Raw genomic sequence first — 16,576 nt, forward strand, 5'->3', positions numbered from 1 at the left:
GAAACTAATGGTCAAGCATTTGCATATTCATATTGCTGATCTTGCCTCGTAGTACGGCAGAACTCGCTCACATGGGTGTCGCTGTCTGTTTCACTCAATCATCAGCAATTCCACGAGGAAAATATCTAAATTCTACATGCGTGCAGCCAATTTCCTCAGTATAACACATGACATGTCTCGAACTTGTAAGAATGGACAAATGGGCCTTCAAAACCCGTGACTCTGGTAATTGCTTGTTTGATAACTCAGAGTAGGGCAGAGAATCCTATATTGCAGCTAGCGTTCGGCCAACAACGGAGGGACAAAACTGAAATTCTGCAGTGTTTGCTCAAAGATGTGCCCTACTCTCAGCAAATTTCCCTGGATAAAATGGAAGAAGTAATAGTTAGTGTCTTAGTGAGTTATCCAAAAGAGAATCGCTATGCTTGAAAAAAGGTTCATGAACCGAAAGGCGAAAGTAGAGCTGCTCAGATCCTGAAACATCACAGAGTAATCTCCAATATTATGTCAGCAACAGCACAATGTTACCTCACTGAATGGAGATCCGATTATCTGTAGTCCAACGGGGAGCCCTGCAGCTCCACCTTCAACAAATCCACAAGGCACAACCAATGCAGGAAGCCCGGCCAAATTAACATTCACCTACATAAGTTGTGATTTCAAACCCCTTAAGATTTCTATCATAATGTCGCAGATCGAAGAGAATTTCTTGTCATCAGGTACTTTGGAACAGAGTTCAAAGTAGGCACAAGTCAACATCAACAAAAGAAAAAGTATTGAATACCGTCATGATATCTCCAGCGTACATTGCTAATGGATCATTTATCTTTTCACCTGCCAAAAAGATTTGAGTTATCAATCCTAGAGAAATCAGGGAAGGGACCATACTTATAAGCAGATTACAACATACCTATTTTGTAGGCTGCTGATGGAGCAGCTGGTGAAATAAGAATGTCATATCTTTCCAAAGCACCTTTGAAGCTTTCCTTAACCAGTGTCCTCACCTACTACAGTGCATGTACTTTACTATTTTTGTGGCATAGAATTGCATAGTAAGTGGTATAATAATCTAAACACAAACATTGAATTAGATGCCACTGCTCTGCCCTTACCTGTTGTGCTCGTTTGTAATATGCATCATAGTACCCAGCAGAAAGGGCATAGGTTCCCATCAAAATTCTCATTTTGACCTGGAAAGAAACAATCAAAATTGTTTTGTGATGTAACTCAAAATGAAAAAAAAAATATTTCAAACACAAAAGGTTCAAGCACTACCCAATACTACAGATCCAATAGCACGCCATGTGAATATAATGCAATAAAGAATCGAAGATATGTGTTAACATTCCAACTAGCACACTGTTAGCATCAAGATTCAAGACATGCCCAAAATGGGCAGACCTACATGGACTAGCATCAACATTTCCACACAACACAAGTTTACAAGTGTAGCTCACAACAGCCAAATGTGGCTTTAATTTCGAAAGCTACGCTTAACAAGGGGCGGATATGTTTTCTAAATTGGATAATTTTCTACTTGATTTTTGCAAGAAGAGCGGGAGCATTTAATTGTTTTTCCAATCAAACCAAAGATTTAGTGGCTATCCAATATCGTAAAAACACTAAGAAGAAAAAGCATTCAAACAGAATTGGAAAAAGTCTATATCACCCCCTCAACTATGGGGTTGGTCTACATAACCCCCCAAACTATGAAATCGTCTATATCACCCCCTGAACTTTCCAAAACCGGTCAAATTACCCCCTAAATCAGTTTTGAAAAATCATAGTAAATCACAGAAAAATCATAAAATAGAAAATCAAATTGTGTTAGACTCCAAATGAGTAGATCTACACAATGAACATATAATATGGTATGCTTTAGTACAATTTTTTTGCTGTAGCTTTAGATCTATGTTTTTCTTCATAGCTATAAAAAATTGTACTAAAGCATACCATATTATATGTTCATTGTGTAGATCTACTCATTTGGAGTCTAACACAATTTGATTTTCTATTTTATGATTTTTCTGTGATTTACTATGATTTTTCAAAACTGATTTAGGGGGTAATTTGACCGGTTTTGGAAAGTTCAGGGGGTGATATAGACGATTTCATAGTTTGGGGGGTTATGTAGACCAACCTCATAGTTGAGGGGGTGATATAGACTTTTTCCAAACAAAATTTATGGATTGCTAGCCTCTGAGCTGCAAGGACATGGGGCAAGTGCATAACTGTACACAATGGGACAGCTCTGCTCCTATAGTCGTAAGCAGACTACTTAGCTAAGATGCATGACTATTGACTATATCTGCAGTGCAGTTGTTGGCTTTAGAACACAATAACCAGGTGAGCAACCTGCTCACCTTCCTCTCCCTCTCCTTGACTCCAAGGTAGAAGAAGAGCTGAGCTCCTCTGCACACACACACACACACAGCTCTCTGCGTTGGCTGAGTTAGAGACTGGAATGTGGCAAACTGAACTGCCTTTTCTCATTGCATTGCACTCATATTTATACACCATTTGCTACCTACTCTAAGGTGCTAATAACTTCTATCATTATCTGAACATTAGTGGCCTAGAGCCACAAGTCAACAAAGGCTGCAAGTCAACAAAAGCTGCTAGCAAACTGCAAACTTGCCTTGCTAGCAAACTGCAGACTTGCCTTGACTTAAACAGATAAGGGACAGCTGCAGATTAAGTCCTACATTACTTCCCCTAATCCTGCTGCTAGCCCTGGACCTCATCCATGCCGATCATCTTCCTCAATTCCGAGAACCGAAGACGCCCGAGCGACTTGGTGAGGATGTCAGCGAGTTGCCGTCCGGTGTCGACGAACTCGATGACAAGGTGCCCCCCATCGACGCAGTCCCGAAGAAAATGGAACTTCACATCGATATGTTTGCTTCAGTCGTGAAAGACGGGGTTCTTTGCCAGCGCAATGGCCGGCTGGTTGTCCACCTTGAGTGCTGGCGGGCGAGCTTCAACGCCAGTGAGCTCACCCAACAGCCGGCGCAGCCACACGACTTGGCACGCCGCGGTGGCCGCTGCAATGTACTCCGATTCACAGGTTGACAGCGCCACCACCTTCTGCTTCAGTGACTGCCAAGCCACCGGTGCGGTTCCAAGGGAGACGAGCACACCTGTGGTGCTCTTCCGTCCATCCACATCTCCAGCCATGTCCGCATCGCTGAACGCCGTCAGCTGAAGCCTGCCGTGCCTGGGGAAGACGACGCCCATGTCCAGAGAGCCCTGGACGTAGCGCAGCACCCGCTTGGCCGCTGTCCAGTGGTCCTCCCGCGGGTCTTCGAGGAAGCGGCTCACATACCCGACTGCGAACGTGATGTCCGGCCGCGTATGTGTCAGCCACCGCAGCCCGCCGACGATGCTCCGGTAACGCGTTGCGTCCACCCTCGCCGCCGTGCTGTTCTTTGACAACTTGATCCGCTCCTCCATCGGCGTTGCCATGGGCTTGCAGCCCGTCATCCCGGCCTGCTCCAGCAGCTTGAGCGCATAGGCGCGCTGGCCCAGCGCGATGGAGTCCCTCCTCTGCTTTACCTCGATGCCGAGGTAGTAGGAGAGTGCGCCGAGATCGCTCATCTTGAAACGAGCCGCCATCTCGCACTTGAACTCTTCAATGTCCTGCGCCCGAGCTCCGGTGACGATCAAGTCGTCCACGTACACGCCGACGATGAGCTCTTCCTTCCCCCGTCGTCGTGTGTACAGCGCATGCTCGGTGGCGCAGCGTGCGAACCCAAGCTCATCCATGGTGGTGTCGAGCTTAGCGTTCCACGCCCTGGGAGCTTGGCGCAGCCCATACAGAGCCTTCCACAGCCGGAGCACCTTGTGCTCTGCCCCCGGCACCGCGAAGCCCGGCGCCTGCTTAACGTAGACCTTCTCCTCCAGGTCGCCGTTCAAGAACGCCGATTTGACGTCGAGGTGATGGACCTGCCAGTCCTTTGCCGCCGCAAGAGCTAGCAGCAACCGCACCGACTCCATCCGAGCCACCGGTGCGAACACCTCCTCGAAATCAATCCCTTCACGCTGCACAAAACCACGGGCAACGAGCCGAGCCTTGTGCTTGACAATGGCGCCATGCTCGTCCCGCTTTACCTTGTAGACCCATTTCAGGCCAATCGGCCGGCATCCCGCCGGCGGATCGACCAGCTCCCAGGTGCGGTTGTCCTCGATTGACCGCATCTCCTCCATCATGGCCTTCCGCCAGTCCGCGTCACGCTCCGCAACCGCGAACGTGGCCGGCTCCTCCGCGCTCATGAGCATGAGCTCTGGATCGGTGAGACGCGAGGCCAGCCCCGGCAGCTCTGCATCACCGATGACGTCGTCCACTCGCCTGAATCGGAGCTCCTCTCCGTTGTGGTAGGCATCCACGAACTCCGAGTAGGAGGACGGGGGGGATGCGAACTCAGGATCCGCCGCCGCTGTCGGGGTCCCCTGTTCTGGAAAAACAGGGGAGGCTGGGGACGCTGAACTCGCCGCGCCAGGACTTGGCGGAACCTCCGCCGTGCCAGGACTTGGAGGCTCCACCGCCTCCGCTTCTGGTTCCTGCGCTTCCTCTTCTGCGCCACTCCGGCGCTCGATCACCAGCTGCTCGACGACAAATTCGCCCGTCAAGCCGCCGCCGGACCCCTCTGCTTCCCCTGCCGCGGGCGTGCTCCAACTCCATGCCGCCGCCTCGTTGAAAACGACATCCCGGGACACCACCACCTTCTCCCGGGCCGGGTTGTAGAGCCGATAGGCCTTCGTCCCATCTTCATAGCCCAGGAACACCATCTTGGTGCTCCGATCTTCAAGCTTCCCAAGGCCTGGTTTGACGGTCTTCACGTGCCCGATGCAGCCGAACGTGCGTAGGTACGAGACGTTTGGCTTACGCCCATACCACGCCTGATACGGCGTCATCCCCTTCAGGGCCTTGGTCGGTGAGCGGTTCAAGATGAACACCGCCGTGCTCACCGCCTCGCCCCAGAATTCCGCCGGCATCGCCTTCGCCTTCATCATCGAGCGTGCCATCCCAACGATGGTTTGATTTCGCCGCTCGACTACGCCATTCTGCTGTGGCGAATATGGCGCCGTCAGTTGACGCGCCACTCCCTCTCCTGCGCAGTAGCTGGCGAATTCCACCGCCGTGAACTCGCCACCACGGTCGGTTCTGAGGACGCGCAGTCTCTTCCCGGAGTCCGCCTCTGCCCGCGCCTTGAAGCGCCTGATGGCCTCCGCCGCCTCATCTTTGCTCGTCAGGAGCTGCAGCCACATGAACCGACTGCAGTCATCCACGAGCAGGAGGAAGTATCTCCGACCACCATGCGTCGCCGGCGTGATGGGCCCGCACAGGTCTCCGTGGACCAGCTGGAGCACCTCCTGCGCCCGGTACTTGGCCGCCTTTGGGAACGGCAGACGCCTCTGCTTCCCGGCCAGGCAGCTGTCGCAGAGCTCGTCGACGTGCTTGATCTGCGGCAGCCCGGTCACCATCTTGCCTAGGCGTCCAAGCGCCTCGAAGCTCAAGTGGCCGAACCTCCCATGCCACAGCCATGGTTCCTCCGTGCACGCCGCCGCGAGACACACCGGCTGCTCCACCTTCAAATCCAGGAGATAAAGCCGGTTACGGGAACGTGTTACCTTGGCGAGAAGACGCCGTTCCCGGTCCCTGATGCTTAGTACTCCGGCCTTGATGAGCACCTCCGACCCGTGCTCATCCAGCTGCCCCATGCTCACGATGTTTGAGCGCAGCTGGGGAATGTAGTACACGTCCTGGAGTGCGCGGTGCTCGCCGTTGCGGCACCTGAAGAGGACCGTGCCCTGCCCGCGGATGATGACCCGCGAGCCATCGCCGAACTTGACCGTCCCGGTCTTGCTTTCGTCGAGGTCAGAGAAGGCGGCCCTGCTCCCCGTCATGTGGTTGCTGGCCCCAGAGTCCAGGTACCACCTCTGCTCCAGCTCGTCGCCGATCGCGCCCAGCAGCACCCGCGCCTGTGGCTCGTCAAGGTTGACGGGCTGCGGCGCAGTCCTCTGCTCCGTGTCCGCCTCCTCTGCTTCGCCATCCTTCAGCGCGCAGTACTGCGCCATCAACAGCGCGTGGTCGTCGTCGCTCTCTTCTTGAGCTAGGTGGGCCTCCTCCTTCTTCTCTTTCCGCTCCGGGCACTCCTTAGCCCAGTGCCCGATCTTGCCGCACTTGCGGCAGGCATCGAGGTCGAAGTTCTTCTTCTTTTTCCCCTTCCCGCGCGGATTCCCGCGCGCCTTGTTGCCGCCGGCATACCCGCCGCGGCTTGAGGAGTTCTCCCCAGTCCGCCGCTTCATGCGCGCGTTCCACTCCTCCTCGGTGAGCAGCAACTTGCCGCTCTCCTGCCTCCGCTCCAGCGGCGCATCAGAACGCCCTTCGGCCAGGCGAAGTCGACCGACGACGTCCTCGAGCGAGACCTGATCCAGGTCCAAGGTGGCCTCGATTGTAACCGCCATCTGGCTGTACTTGGCCGGGCACGCGCGGAGCAGCTTGCAGACGACGTCCTCCTCCTCCAACTTCTTCCCCAGCGTTGCCAACTAGCTTGCCAACGATTGGAGTCGGAGCGCAAAGTCCTCCACAGCCTCGCCGTGGCGGAACTTCAGGTCGTCGAAGTCCCTGCGCAGCTGCTGCGCCTTGGCCCTCTTGGCTCGATCCGAGCCAACTCGAAATGAAGCCAGCATGTCCCATGCCTCCTTCGCCGTCTTCTTGTTGCCGATGGCCTCGTGGAACTCTGGTGGCGTGGATGACAGCAGTGCGTCCATGGCCTGGACGTCTTCATCCTCTTCTTTGGTGCCGACTTCCACGGCCGTCCAGAGCTTGCGCGCCTTGAGCCGCCACTTCATCAGCACCACCCACTCGCCATAGTTGGTGCGAGTGAGCTACGGCCAGTCCCGCGAGCTCGTCTCCCGCACCGTCCTGATCACAACCTCCGAGACATCCTTCCCCTTGTCGCCTGCACTGGACGCCGGGGAGTTTTCGCCAGCCATCGTTCAGCCGCTAGGCTAGAACGACACCGTACGGCTCTGATGCCACTTGTTGGCTTTAGAACACAATAACCAGGTGAGCAACCTGCTCACCTTCCTCTCCCTCTCCTTGACTCCAAGGTAGAAGAAGAGCTGAGCTCCTCTGCACACACACACACACACAGCTCTCTGCGTTGGTTGAGAGTTAGAGACTGGAATGTGGCAAACTGAACTGCCTTTTCTCATTGCATTGCACTCATATTTATACACCATTTGCTACCTACTCTAAGGTGCTAATAACTTCTATCATTATCTGAACATTAGTGGCCTAGAGCCACAAGTCAACAAAGGCTGCAAGTCAACAAAAGCTGCTAGCAAACTGCAAACTTGCCTTGCTAGCAAACTGCAGACTTGCCTTGACTTAAACAGATAAGGGACAGCTGCAGATTAAGTCCTACAGCAGTGACATCATCCATATTGTTAAAAAGACAACTGATGAGTATACTAGTGGAGTATGGTCATAATATATTGATAACTGAGAATACTGCACCTCATGACCCAGACCATCAGCACGGGACTCTCCATAAATCTCATTCAGGTCATCAGCTGAAACCTGCCTTCCATACCTGAAAATGGTGCTCCAAAATATAAATCCTTCAAGACTGCGAAAAGACAGGGAAAAGAATTAGGTTTAATTACAGCAAGATCACCTGATACCATCATAGCGTGATAGATTAGAAGATGCTTCAGATGATGCTAGTATGTAATATGCTGGTAAGCCAAGAGAAAATGAAGGCAGTGAAACCTGAAATATGATAAAAGACAAAAGTTCAGTAAAGATTTCTTTCAGACATCCATTGTAAAAAAAATTAAAATATATACTTCTTTATTATTATATATTTAGGATAGGAAAGAGTAAAATATCAAACCTCTTCCACCACAGATCCCAAGTGTTCCAGGTGTGAAGCAGCATCCTTGATTGACGATATGACTCCAGTATCCACGCCTTCTCCAAGAGTTTCTTGTATAATCCCAATTCTCAAACCATTGAGTGGTTTTGATTCAAGTAAATCTAGAGAGACCAACTCTGATACATAGTCTGGAACATCCTGAATAAAGTGACCAAAGAGATAAGGTTCAGTAGCAACGAATCAAACTTTAATGTTTGCCTTCCTGCATTTTTCAGTGCTAATAGATCATGATCCAATTGCAGAGGTGTAAATTTGAAGAGGGATAAAATCAGGTTTAAGGAGACAAACAATGCAAGCCTACTGTATTCTTTTTTATCTTTTTCCATTGTTTTGGGATATTATCCTATAGTTTGTTTTCCAACCAAGGGAAAATCACCCATGGGGTGCCTTCTCTTATCTTACTATTAAAAACACGAAACATTTAGGTAGATAAAAGCAAAAAATAGTGGTCCTTATCAGAAGTTCAAAACACTGTGGGCAAGGAAATCAAGTCTGCTGCCCAAGCCTAGAACTAATCCATACGTCCCAATGAAGCAAAGAATATTTGTGAAGTCACAGACTAATAGTTATTGCATTGCTTGCCAACAATAGCAATAAACATCAGGTTCAACTTTCACTATATCAACCTAAGCATAAACACAATGCAAGTAGTTCCCAATTAACTCACATGAGAACGTATTTGAAATGGAATGCAAAAGGCAAATGTAGTTTTAAGGTGAAGCCGCAGTTTCTTTACCTGCGAACTGCTAGTTGAATCCATCTTGTCATGGCCAGCAACAACAGATAAGATGGTTGCAGTGTCAAAAACAGATGAACCTAAGCATCCCACAACATCCAACGATGAAGCATAGGCCATGAGGCCAAAACGAGATACACGACCATAAGTTGGTTTCAACCCCACTACGCCACAGAATGATGCCGGCTGTCTCACACTTCCACCTGTATCACTTCCTAGTGACACTACACATTGCCTAGCAGAAACCGCAGAAGCAGAACCACCAGAGGATCCCCCGGGAACACGTGAATCATCCCACGGGTTTGTTGTCACCTGCATACCACCAACAATATCTGTCACATCCCCATATCAACATGTTAGCACATGAATGCTATGTTGAGATGGAAAAGATTCCAATTGCAGGTTTAATTCCTCCTCGGAAGAAATTTCGACACTTTAACATCAATAGTGGCACGCAACTAACCAACTACTTGTCTTAGAGCTGCCTTGCATTAATACGGCCCTAACATTGTCCTTTTTTTTTGAACTCCCCTAACATTGTCCTTGAACCAACCACAAAAGCGAACAGAGTTTGGCAGCGTTACAAATATTTTCGTGTCATTGGTTGCTACAACCATACTTGACACTTAATTTCAATATTTCAGCCTGAGCCATCCTGAGCGGCAATGCTTCAAAAGTAAATGACCCAGTAAAAATGGTATGAGAATTGGTCCCCAAACCTGAAACGCGGAGCCCTCGGTGGTGCTCCCCATGCCGAACTCGTCGAGGTTCGTCTTCCCAACCACAATGGCGCCAGCATCCCGCAGCCGCCGCACCGCCGTGGCGTCGTATGCCGGCCGGTATCCGTCCAGTATCCGCGACCCGCCAGTGGAGGGCATGTTGGCGGTGCAGAGGTTGTCCTTGATTCCCACCAGCACTCCAGCGAGCGGCCCCACCGCATCCTTCTCCCCGGAGGCAATCCTCCGGTCGAGCTCCTCCGCCTCCCGCTCTGCGGCGGCGTCCGCGACGTGGATGAAGCTACGCACGCTCGGCTCGGTGCGGCGGAGGCGGGAGAGGTACTCGGATGTGATGTCCGCCGCGGTCCTCTCACCTGAGAGCAGCGACTCGCGGATGGAGAGGATGGAGGATGTGGCGGGGCCCGGGGCCAAGGTCGTGGCGGGAGCGGATTGGAGGGAAGAGACGGCAGTGAACCGGCGGCGAGCGGGAGTGGGTAGGCGGCGGTGGGAGATAAGGAGGCGGTGGGCCTGGAGAGGCGGCGGCATGGCGGCGGCCGGCGGGGAGGTTCTCCGGCCGACGCCGGCGTGCGTGGGTTTTGGGGATTGCAGATGAGGAGGGGGATGGGGAAGGTGCGCGGATTTGGGATTGGGATGGGAGTGTACGACGGTTGGATTGGAGCCACGTGGAACGAGAAGTGATCGAACGGCGTCGGATCACATCAGGAGTCACGGCAGGCAGCCTAGGAGAGAGGTCAATAGTCAACGCATTCGTCTTTCCTCCCATATAGGATAATAGGAGGGATTTGAGATATTATCTTTTTCTTTCTCATTCGTGTTTTGCAAATGATCTGTACCATATTTACTGTGTTTCATAGAATTAAGTTACATATTTGACCGTTAGTCACAATAATATTAAGAAAATAATGGATGCAGAAGACACTTGCTTCAAATACTCAAGTAAATCCTAGTGTTCCTCAAATAAACTTAGCCTAATTTGATTTTATAATTTGACCACCCAGTATGATTATCTTTAAGAAAAATAGCATCAACCATGGCAATTATAGAGGCTTCTCAGTTCTCATGATCAAATGTCATCAATCATAGGGAGGAACTTATATGAATTTAGTTTGTGGATCACACCAATCAAGATCCTTGGTCTCACCTAAGTCAAATTGGATACCACATGAGCATGAGCAGTTAGATTAGATGGATGTATTGCTACCTACCCTCAACCATTAGATCTAAAGATGTCTATCTCAATGGGGACTACGCATGTTTTTCCCATTCACATACGTTGATGGTCAGATCCAATGTCTTCTAAGTTGATTTTTATCACATTTTTCTTGCTAGACGACTTTGTGCTATCTCAATACCATCTACTCTGTTTCAAAAAAAAACATATACTATGTAGGATTTTTGTATTCTGACGAAACCACTGGTACGGTTCATTTTAAAATATTTTTTGGACTGCATTTTTTTAACATATTTTGGTCACGACCCTTGCGAGAAGAACAGGCATTCATCGCTACGACATATCCCTTGTGAAAAAACGCTCACGGAAGTAGAAGGCAAACAGTGGCACGCCCGCAGAAGGCGAACGCGTGCAGCTTGGGTTGCTCCACCCACAGATTGGTGTGCGCGAGCGCAGGTGGGGGGAAGAGAAGTGGAAAGCCATCAACCACATCGCCCTCCCCTTAAAAAACCTCCCTCACCTGGGGGCGGAGCTTTCGAAGCTCGCCCAACTCCCTTCCACCCTCGCAACCATCACCGCTGCCCACCGTTCCCGCCGCCGCCGCCTCTATATCTCCTCCCTTCCCCCTCGCATGCCCCGCTCGCCGCCGCTACTTCTCCCTCTTCCTCTCCCTCCTTCCGCCCCCAAGTGAACCGCGGCTGCCTCCACCGCAGCCGCATCTCTCCCTCGCGCCGCCGCCGCCGCCGCGAGATCTCCGGCTGCCCGCGCCATGGTCGCCGCCTCCGGCCTCGCGCTGCCGCGGGCGGCCGCACCCTGCCCGGCGCGCACGCGCGCTGGCCTCCGCCCCGCCTTCCTCCGATTCGTGCCGCCGGTGGCGCTGCCACCGCAGCAGCTCCGGTGCTGCGCGTCCACAGTCGACGATGGCGTGGTGTCCGCAGAGGCCTCCAAGCCCCGCCTCCCTAGGTAACTCCGGTGCCTCTGCCCATCTATGAACCCCATTCACGCAATGGTCGGGCTCTCGTGACGCGATTGCGGAAGCTGGGATGCGATTTTTCTAGCCTGCTCTCGTGCAGACGGTGTGATTTTCGTGTTATTCGTATACTCGCTTTGCTACGGCCGTTTATTTTTGTGGGAATGGTGTGAATGTCACGGTTTATACCTATTTTGGCTTTCCCAGGTTTTCCTGCCAAGGTTGGCACCAACTGCATCAGGTAGCTCTGGGACTTGCTTTTCTGCACGTATGGGTTATATGTCCTTCTCATGATCGAAATCCAGTAGTTCCATGTAGGCTGGGTGTCATAACTGTTCCGGATGTTCCATCCCTTGATGCTCTGACGGTGTCTGTAGCTTAGACGCCTCGAGTTGATAGTGTTACCATGTCTCACCACTCACAGTAATAGGCCACCCTGATGTATAAAGTAAAGTCGACGGTAGGCCGTGGTTTCCCTGATTATTGACCGGGATCTGCATGTAGTCAGCTTACTCATTAAATGTCATGGTGATTGTTGCTATTTTTGTAGCTGCCACTGTATGGCAATACTTGTGTTGGCCCAACTGTATTGCCAGGATAAATTCTTTTATCTGCGCCTTTTAATCACAAAGCCTACAATCTCCACCTGGCGGATGACCTCTATTAGATGAATGAAAATTGCAGAGTGGTTGGTATGGGCTCAAAGCTCGTTGGATGCGGATCAGCGATCCCAGCACTTAGCATTTCAAATGATAACCTTTCAAAAATAGTTGAAACGTCAGATGAATGGATTGCGACTCGAACTGGGATTCGGAATAGGCGAGTTCTTTCAGGTAATTATGTTTCTGACCTCTTTTAAATTCTCTCAATTAAGCAAAGCAGCCAAATTAGGACAGTTGTGTTCCCCATATTGAATATGTGCAGCTTATGTTCGTTGTTGTTCATTTTTTAGTTGAGTGATAACTGATAACTGCTGGTGATGTGTGCAAACAGTCACTACATAATTTTTTTATTCTAGAAGCAGGCGACATGAATCCCACCGATTTTATTCTGTCAAAACACTTATGGAATATTATATTAAGTAAAACTACAATGGTATCAAGCCTTATTATGTTGCCTGCTTGTCTTCAAATCTGCATAAATAAATGCAGTATTTTTGTGGTTTGACTACTGATCTGCATATAACCAAACAGGCTTGGGACAGCATCTAGAAGAGTTCTTTTACCGTCCCTAGAGTGGTACCATTTATTAAAACATGAGGTACTACAGATTGGTACTTTAGGGACAAAATATGGTATCCTTTGGTACTTTTCCAAGGATTCTGAAAAACATCAACCTAGCAATTAATTTCTGTCTACATAGATAGATCCCAAAAGAAAACTGTTGGTAGTTGTTGGAAGTTTATGTGGTATTACTAATCTACTAAATATGTGGGTATAGCATTTAAAGCTGGTTTCTCTGTTAGCTGGAAATTATATTTTGTTATCACAGCTTTAGGTTGAGATGGTTTGGATATATCCAACGGAGGCCTCCTGAGGCGCCGGTGCGTAGTGGGGTTCTAAAGCGTGTCGATAAGGTAAAGAGGGGTAGAGGTAGACCTAAACTGACTTGGGACGAGTCGGTTAAGAGAGACCTTAAGGATTGGAATATCTCTGAAGAGGTAGCTTTGGATAGGAGCACTTGGGACGAGCTGTTGTTGTTGTTGTTGTTGTTGTTGTTGTTGTTGTTGTTGTTGTTGTTGTATCACAGCTTTAGGTGCAATAGGTTCTTACTTTTGCTTTATTACCTCATGTTTCTACTTTCCAATGTTGACAGGAGACGAAACATTGCGGGGGCTCTCAATACAAGCAGCGCAAAGGGCACTTGAGATGGCTCAAGTAAAAGCTGAAGATGTTGATCTTCTTGTCCTTTGTACATCTACTCCAGATGATCTGTTTGGAGGTGCCGCCCAGGTATTATGCGACACATTTTAAGCATTTGTACATTTATTATTGTTATAATAAATATAGCCTTTTGGATTAAACCTCGTATGGATCTTAGAATGGTAAAGCACGCCTCTGCAAAAGTGTTCAAAAAAATATTGCTTAATCTTTCGAAATTAAAACCAACTATTCGGAAATGTTAAATGCTAATGTCAAGCTATGCACATTATTAACCATAGCCAATGGTCCTGTACTACTTTTTTTTTTCAATTTTCTGCCCATTTATGCTTTCAGCGGGCACCATCCTTTGCTTGAGATCCGTGTCTGCTTTACACTTTTACTGTATCTATCAAAAACCGGGCCTGTGAAAGGGTATGATTTTCTTTTTATACACTATTAATGAATTTGTTATTTATAACTGCTCCTTATATTGTCTTGTTTTCTGTTCCGTACTATCAGCATGTTAAGCACCGAATCTGTTTTTTGTGTTTTCTTTGAAGAAAAACAATTCACGCTCATATATTTACAAAATCATTTTTATAATGCAAGCAGGTGCTGGCGGAAGTGGGGTGCACAAATGCATTTGGGTTTGATATTACAGCTGCCTGCAGTGGATTCATTGTTGGCTTAATCACCGCTACACGTTTTATCAAAGGTATTTCAGTATTAAATATTTAGTAGGTGCAGGAGCTCTGTCAAAATTCATATATCATTTGGGTAATTCATGGTGTTGTTGTAGGTGGGGGTATTCGGAATGTCCTTGTAGTTGGTGCGGATGCTCTTTCAAAATTTGTAGATTGGACAGACAGAGGTACATGCATCCTTTTCGGAGATGCTGCCGGTGCTGTGTTGGTTCAGGTACAGCTTACTTCCTGTGTAAATATTGCTATTATTCCCCTTTCCCAGTAAATTAGTTAATGTTCCATGGCTAAATCTGATTGAAACATAGATCGATCTTTGTTCAGTAAACACATAAAAGCACTTTTAATTACAAACCTTTCTGCAAATTCTTTTGTTCAACTTCTTAATTTTAGAATTTTGCAGGCTTGCAATGCTGATGAAGATGGCTTGCTAGGTTTTTGTGTTCAGAGTGATGGCAATGGACAAAAGTGCGACTTCCTTTTGAAAATTTTGAGATACTGGCAGTCCATGTTAAGTATATGTTGGCTAACTTGGTTTCTCTTAATTTACATAGGCACCTAAATGCTGCATCGTCAAATGATGAGTCGATCTTGTCCAATACCAATGGTGTTCCTGGATTTCCACCAAAGAAGGCAACCTACTCATGCATTCAAATGAATGGAAAGGAAGTTTTCCGCTTTGCTGTACGATGTGTGCCACAGTCCATTGAGAAGGCTCTTGAAGAAGCTGGTTTGCCTGCCTCCAGTATTGATTGGTTGTTGTTACATCAAGTGAGTGTCCTTACTAAGAACCTACTTTACATGAAGCATTGCTGTTCTAAATGATCTTCTATGTTCCAGGCTAATCAGCGGATTATTGATGCTGCTGCCAGTCGTTTAGATATCCCATCTGACAAGGTTATTTCAAATCTTGCTAATTACGGCAACACTAGTGCGGCATCCATTCCATTGGCATTGGATGAGGCTGTTCGGGGCGGCAAGGTGAAGACCGGTGATATTATTGCGGCATCAGGTTTTGGAGCTGGACTTACCTGGGGTTCCGCCATTGTCAAATGGGGCTAATTATTCTATGTGAAGTCGTGAACCATGGCAACAGATGAAAGAGATTGCCTCAAAGGCTCTGCATTGGCCTCGGGGCCCCTATGTTTAGTGGTTCATTTACCCATTTCTCTGTGCAACATTTTTCTTTGGCATCTGTCAGTCTTTCCTGCACATGAAAAATTAGTGGCATTTTTCCTTATTCGTCTATTCCTTTGGCTCGTTACACAGCTCAGTTCTCCATGTGGCTAGCAGAAAGCTTGTAATGTAGATCGCGGTAGTTTTTGAGATGATGGAAATATTTGCATCTTGCATGGAGATGACAATGACGCACTACAGAGGAGATTACACTGTAAAGTTAATGGGCCCTTTTTGTTGGGGAATTTTACTGAGCTATGGTCGATCTTGTGGCCCCAATCAATAAACATGTAAAAGGAGAGATGGGCATATGATGATGTAGGTCGATGCACGGTATATTTTGTTTTGCTTTTGTTGTGCTCCGTGCGGTAAAGAAAATTGGAAGTGACCTTTTGGGTTACATCAGATTGGCACAGAAGGAATGGCATGCGTGAATTTCTACCTGAATTGAACTGTTGGTATTGGAGTTCACTAGGTTTTTAAACGTACTGTGATACAGATATAAGCTCATAAGCAGCGAAAGTTTCATTGAAGATCTGTCAAAAGCTATGTATCGAGTAGTGCTAGACTCATCGATATCCGCAAGTACATGATTTGGCGACATCATTAGCTCCCCTTCAACTCAAGGCATAAACATGATCCCTTTTTTTTTATGGGAACATAATCCCCTTTTGATTTTAGCGGAAGTTGTAAATTCGATTGGCTGTAACCCTGTAGCTAACAGAAGACCTCGTGTAGTAGCATTTCATAAGCGTTACTAGAAACATTAGAGCAGAGGACTCGAGTAGAAATTGTAAGACGGTTTCTGACTGCACACACACCCAGACCAATTTGAAGAACCTTCAAAGATCACTTTATGAGTTTTATGACCTACATTTGAATTCAACGCATTTCTATCAACATAGTAGAACGCGAACGCTGAAACAGAATACATGAAAACGATTAGTAATGAACGGCAAAAAATCTTCCATTGCCGGGATTTGAACCCGGGTCGCCTGGGTGAAAGCCAGGTATCCTAACCGGACTAGACGACAATGGATTTGTTCTTATGTGATGTCTCAAAAGATCTGTTAACTCTTTCTCAATGGCTGGCCTCGGCGTTTGCTTCTACCTACGCTCCCGCCTGCCGTGGCTCGGCGTTCTCACACGTTCTCTTCCGCCCCCGCAGCCCCGCTTCTCTGCGTTCCACGCCCTTCGCCACCCCAAGCTCCAAATCGGAGGTCGTGCTGCTTTCTGCCACCTCGCCGCCTTAGAGTTGTCGAGCACACGCGCTGACC

The 16,576-nt window shown here is 48.5% G+C and overlaps 2 protein-coding genes and 1 non-coding gene across 4 annotated transcripts; 1 reads left to right on the top strand and 2 right to left on the bottom strand.

The window, feature by feature from the left end:
• Positions 1-5: 5 nt before the first annotated feature.
• Positions 6-10,017, bottom strand: LOC120641944 (glutamyl-tRNA(Gln) amidotransferase subunit A, chloroplastic/mitochondrial). The gene is made up of 10 exons (XM_039918280.1): positions 9,402-10,017; positions 8,683-8,994; positions 7,905-8,084; positions 7,686-7,780; positions 7,526-7,601; positions 1,113-1,190; positions 911-1,004; positions 785-834; positions 529-642; positions 6-360 (listed from the first exon to the last, which is right to left on the bottom strand). The coding sequence occupies exons 1-10, from the start codon at positions 9,942-9,944 to the stop codon at positions 277-279; spliced, it is 1,626 nt and encodes a 541-aa protein (XP_039774214.1). The 5' UTR covers positions 9,945-10,017; the 3' UTR covers positions 6-276.
• A 1,032-nt stretch (positions 10,018-11,049) lies between these two features.
• On the top strand, positions 11,050-15,651 carry LOC120641947 (3-oxoacyl-[acyl-carrier-protein] synthase III, chloroplastic-like). 2 transcript variants are annotated; one of them, XM_039918285.1, is made up of 9 exons: positions 11,371-11,553; positions 11,768-11,801; positions 12,245-12,393; positions 13,376-13,512; positions 14,035-14,137; positions 14,222-14,340; positions 14,527-14,591; positions 14,678-14,894; positions 14,964-15,651. In XM_039918285.1, the coding sequence occupies exons 1-9, from the start codon at positions 11,511-11,513 to the stop codon at positions 15,183-15,185; spliced, it is 1,089 nt and encodes a 362-aa protein (XP_039774219.1). In that variant the 5' UTR covers positions 11,371-11,510; the 3' UTR covers positions 15,186-15,651. The 2 variants fall into 2 exon arrangements, with proteins under 2 accessions (XP_039774217.1, XP_039774219.1); XM_039918283.1 differs by lacking the exon at positions 11,768-11,801 and having other exon boundaries at positions 11,050-11,553.
• A 613-nt stretch (positions 15,652-16,264) lies between these two features.
• Positions 16,265-16,338, bottom strand: TRNAE-UUC. Its single transcript has one exon. It is a non-coding gene; the product is annotated as a tRNA-Glu (tRNA).
• Positions 16,339-16,576: the final 238 nt, after the last annotated feature.

The sequence above is a fragment of the Panicum virgatum genome, chromosome 7K, assembly GCF_016808335.1.
Source record: "Panicum virgatum strain AP13 chromosome 7K, P.virgatum_v5, whole genome shotgun sequence".
In the NCBI taxonomy this organism is placed as follows: Eukaryota; Viridiplantae; Streptophyta; class Magnoliopsida; order Poales; family Poaceae; genus Panicum; species Panicum virgatum.

Coding starts and splice junctions, on each gene's coding strand:
- LOC120641947 (XM_039918283.1), top strand. CDS start 11,360: ATGGTCGCCGCCTCCGGCCTCGCGCTGCCGCGGGCGGCCGCACCCTGC. Junction 14,341..14,526: donor CCGGTGCTGTGTTGGTTCAG/GTACAGCTTACT, acceptor AGAATTTTGCAG/GCTTGCAATGCTGATGAAGA. Junction 14,592..14,677: donor AGTGATGGCAATGGACAAAA/GTGCGACTTCCT, acceptor TAATTTACATAG/GCACCTAAATGCTGCATCGT.
- LOC120641944 (XM_039918280.1), bottom strand. CDS start 9,944: ATGCCGCCGCCTCTCCAGGCCCACCGCCTCCTTATCTCCCACCGCCGC. Junction 8,085..8,682: donor ATTCAACTAGCAGTTCGCAG/GTAAAGAAACTG, acceptor CACTTTATTCAG/GATGTTCCAGACTATGTATC. Junction 643..784: donor ACGCTGGAGATATCATGACG/GTATTCAATACT, acceptor CAACTTATGTAG/GTGAATGTTAATTTGGCCGG.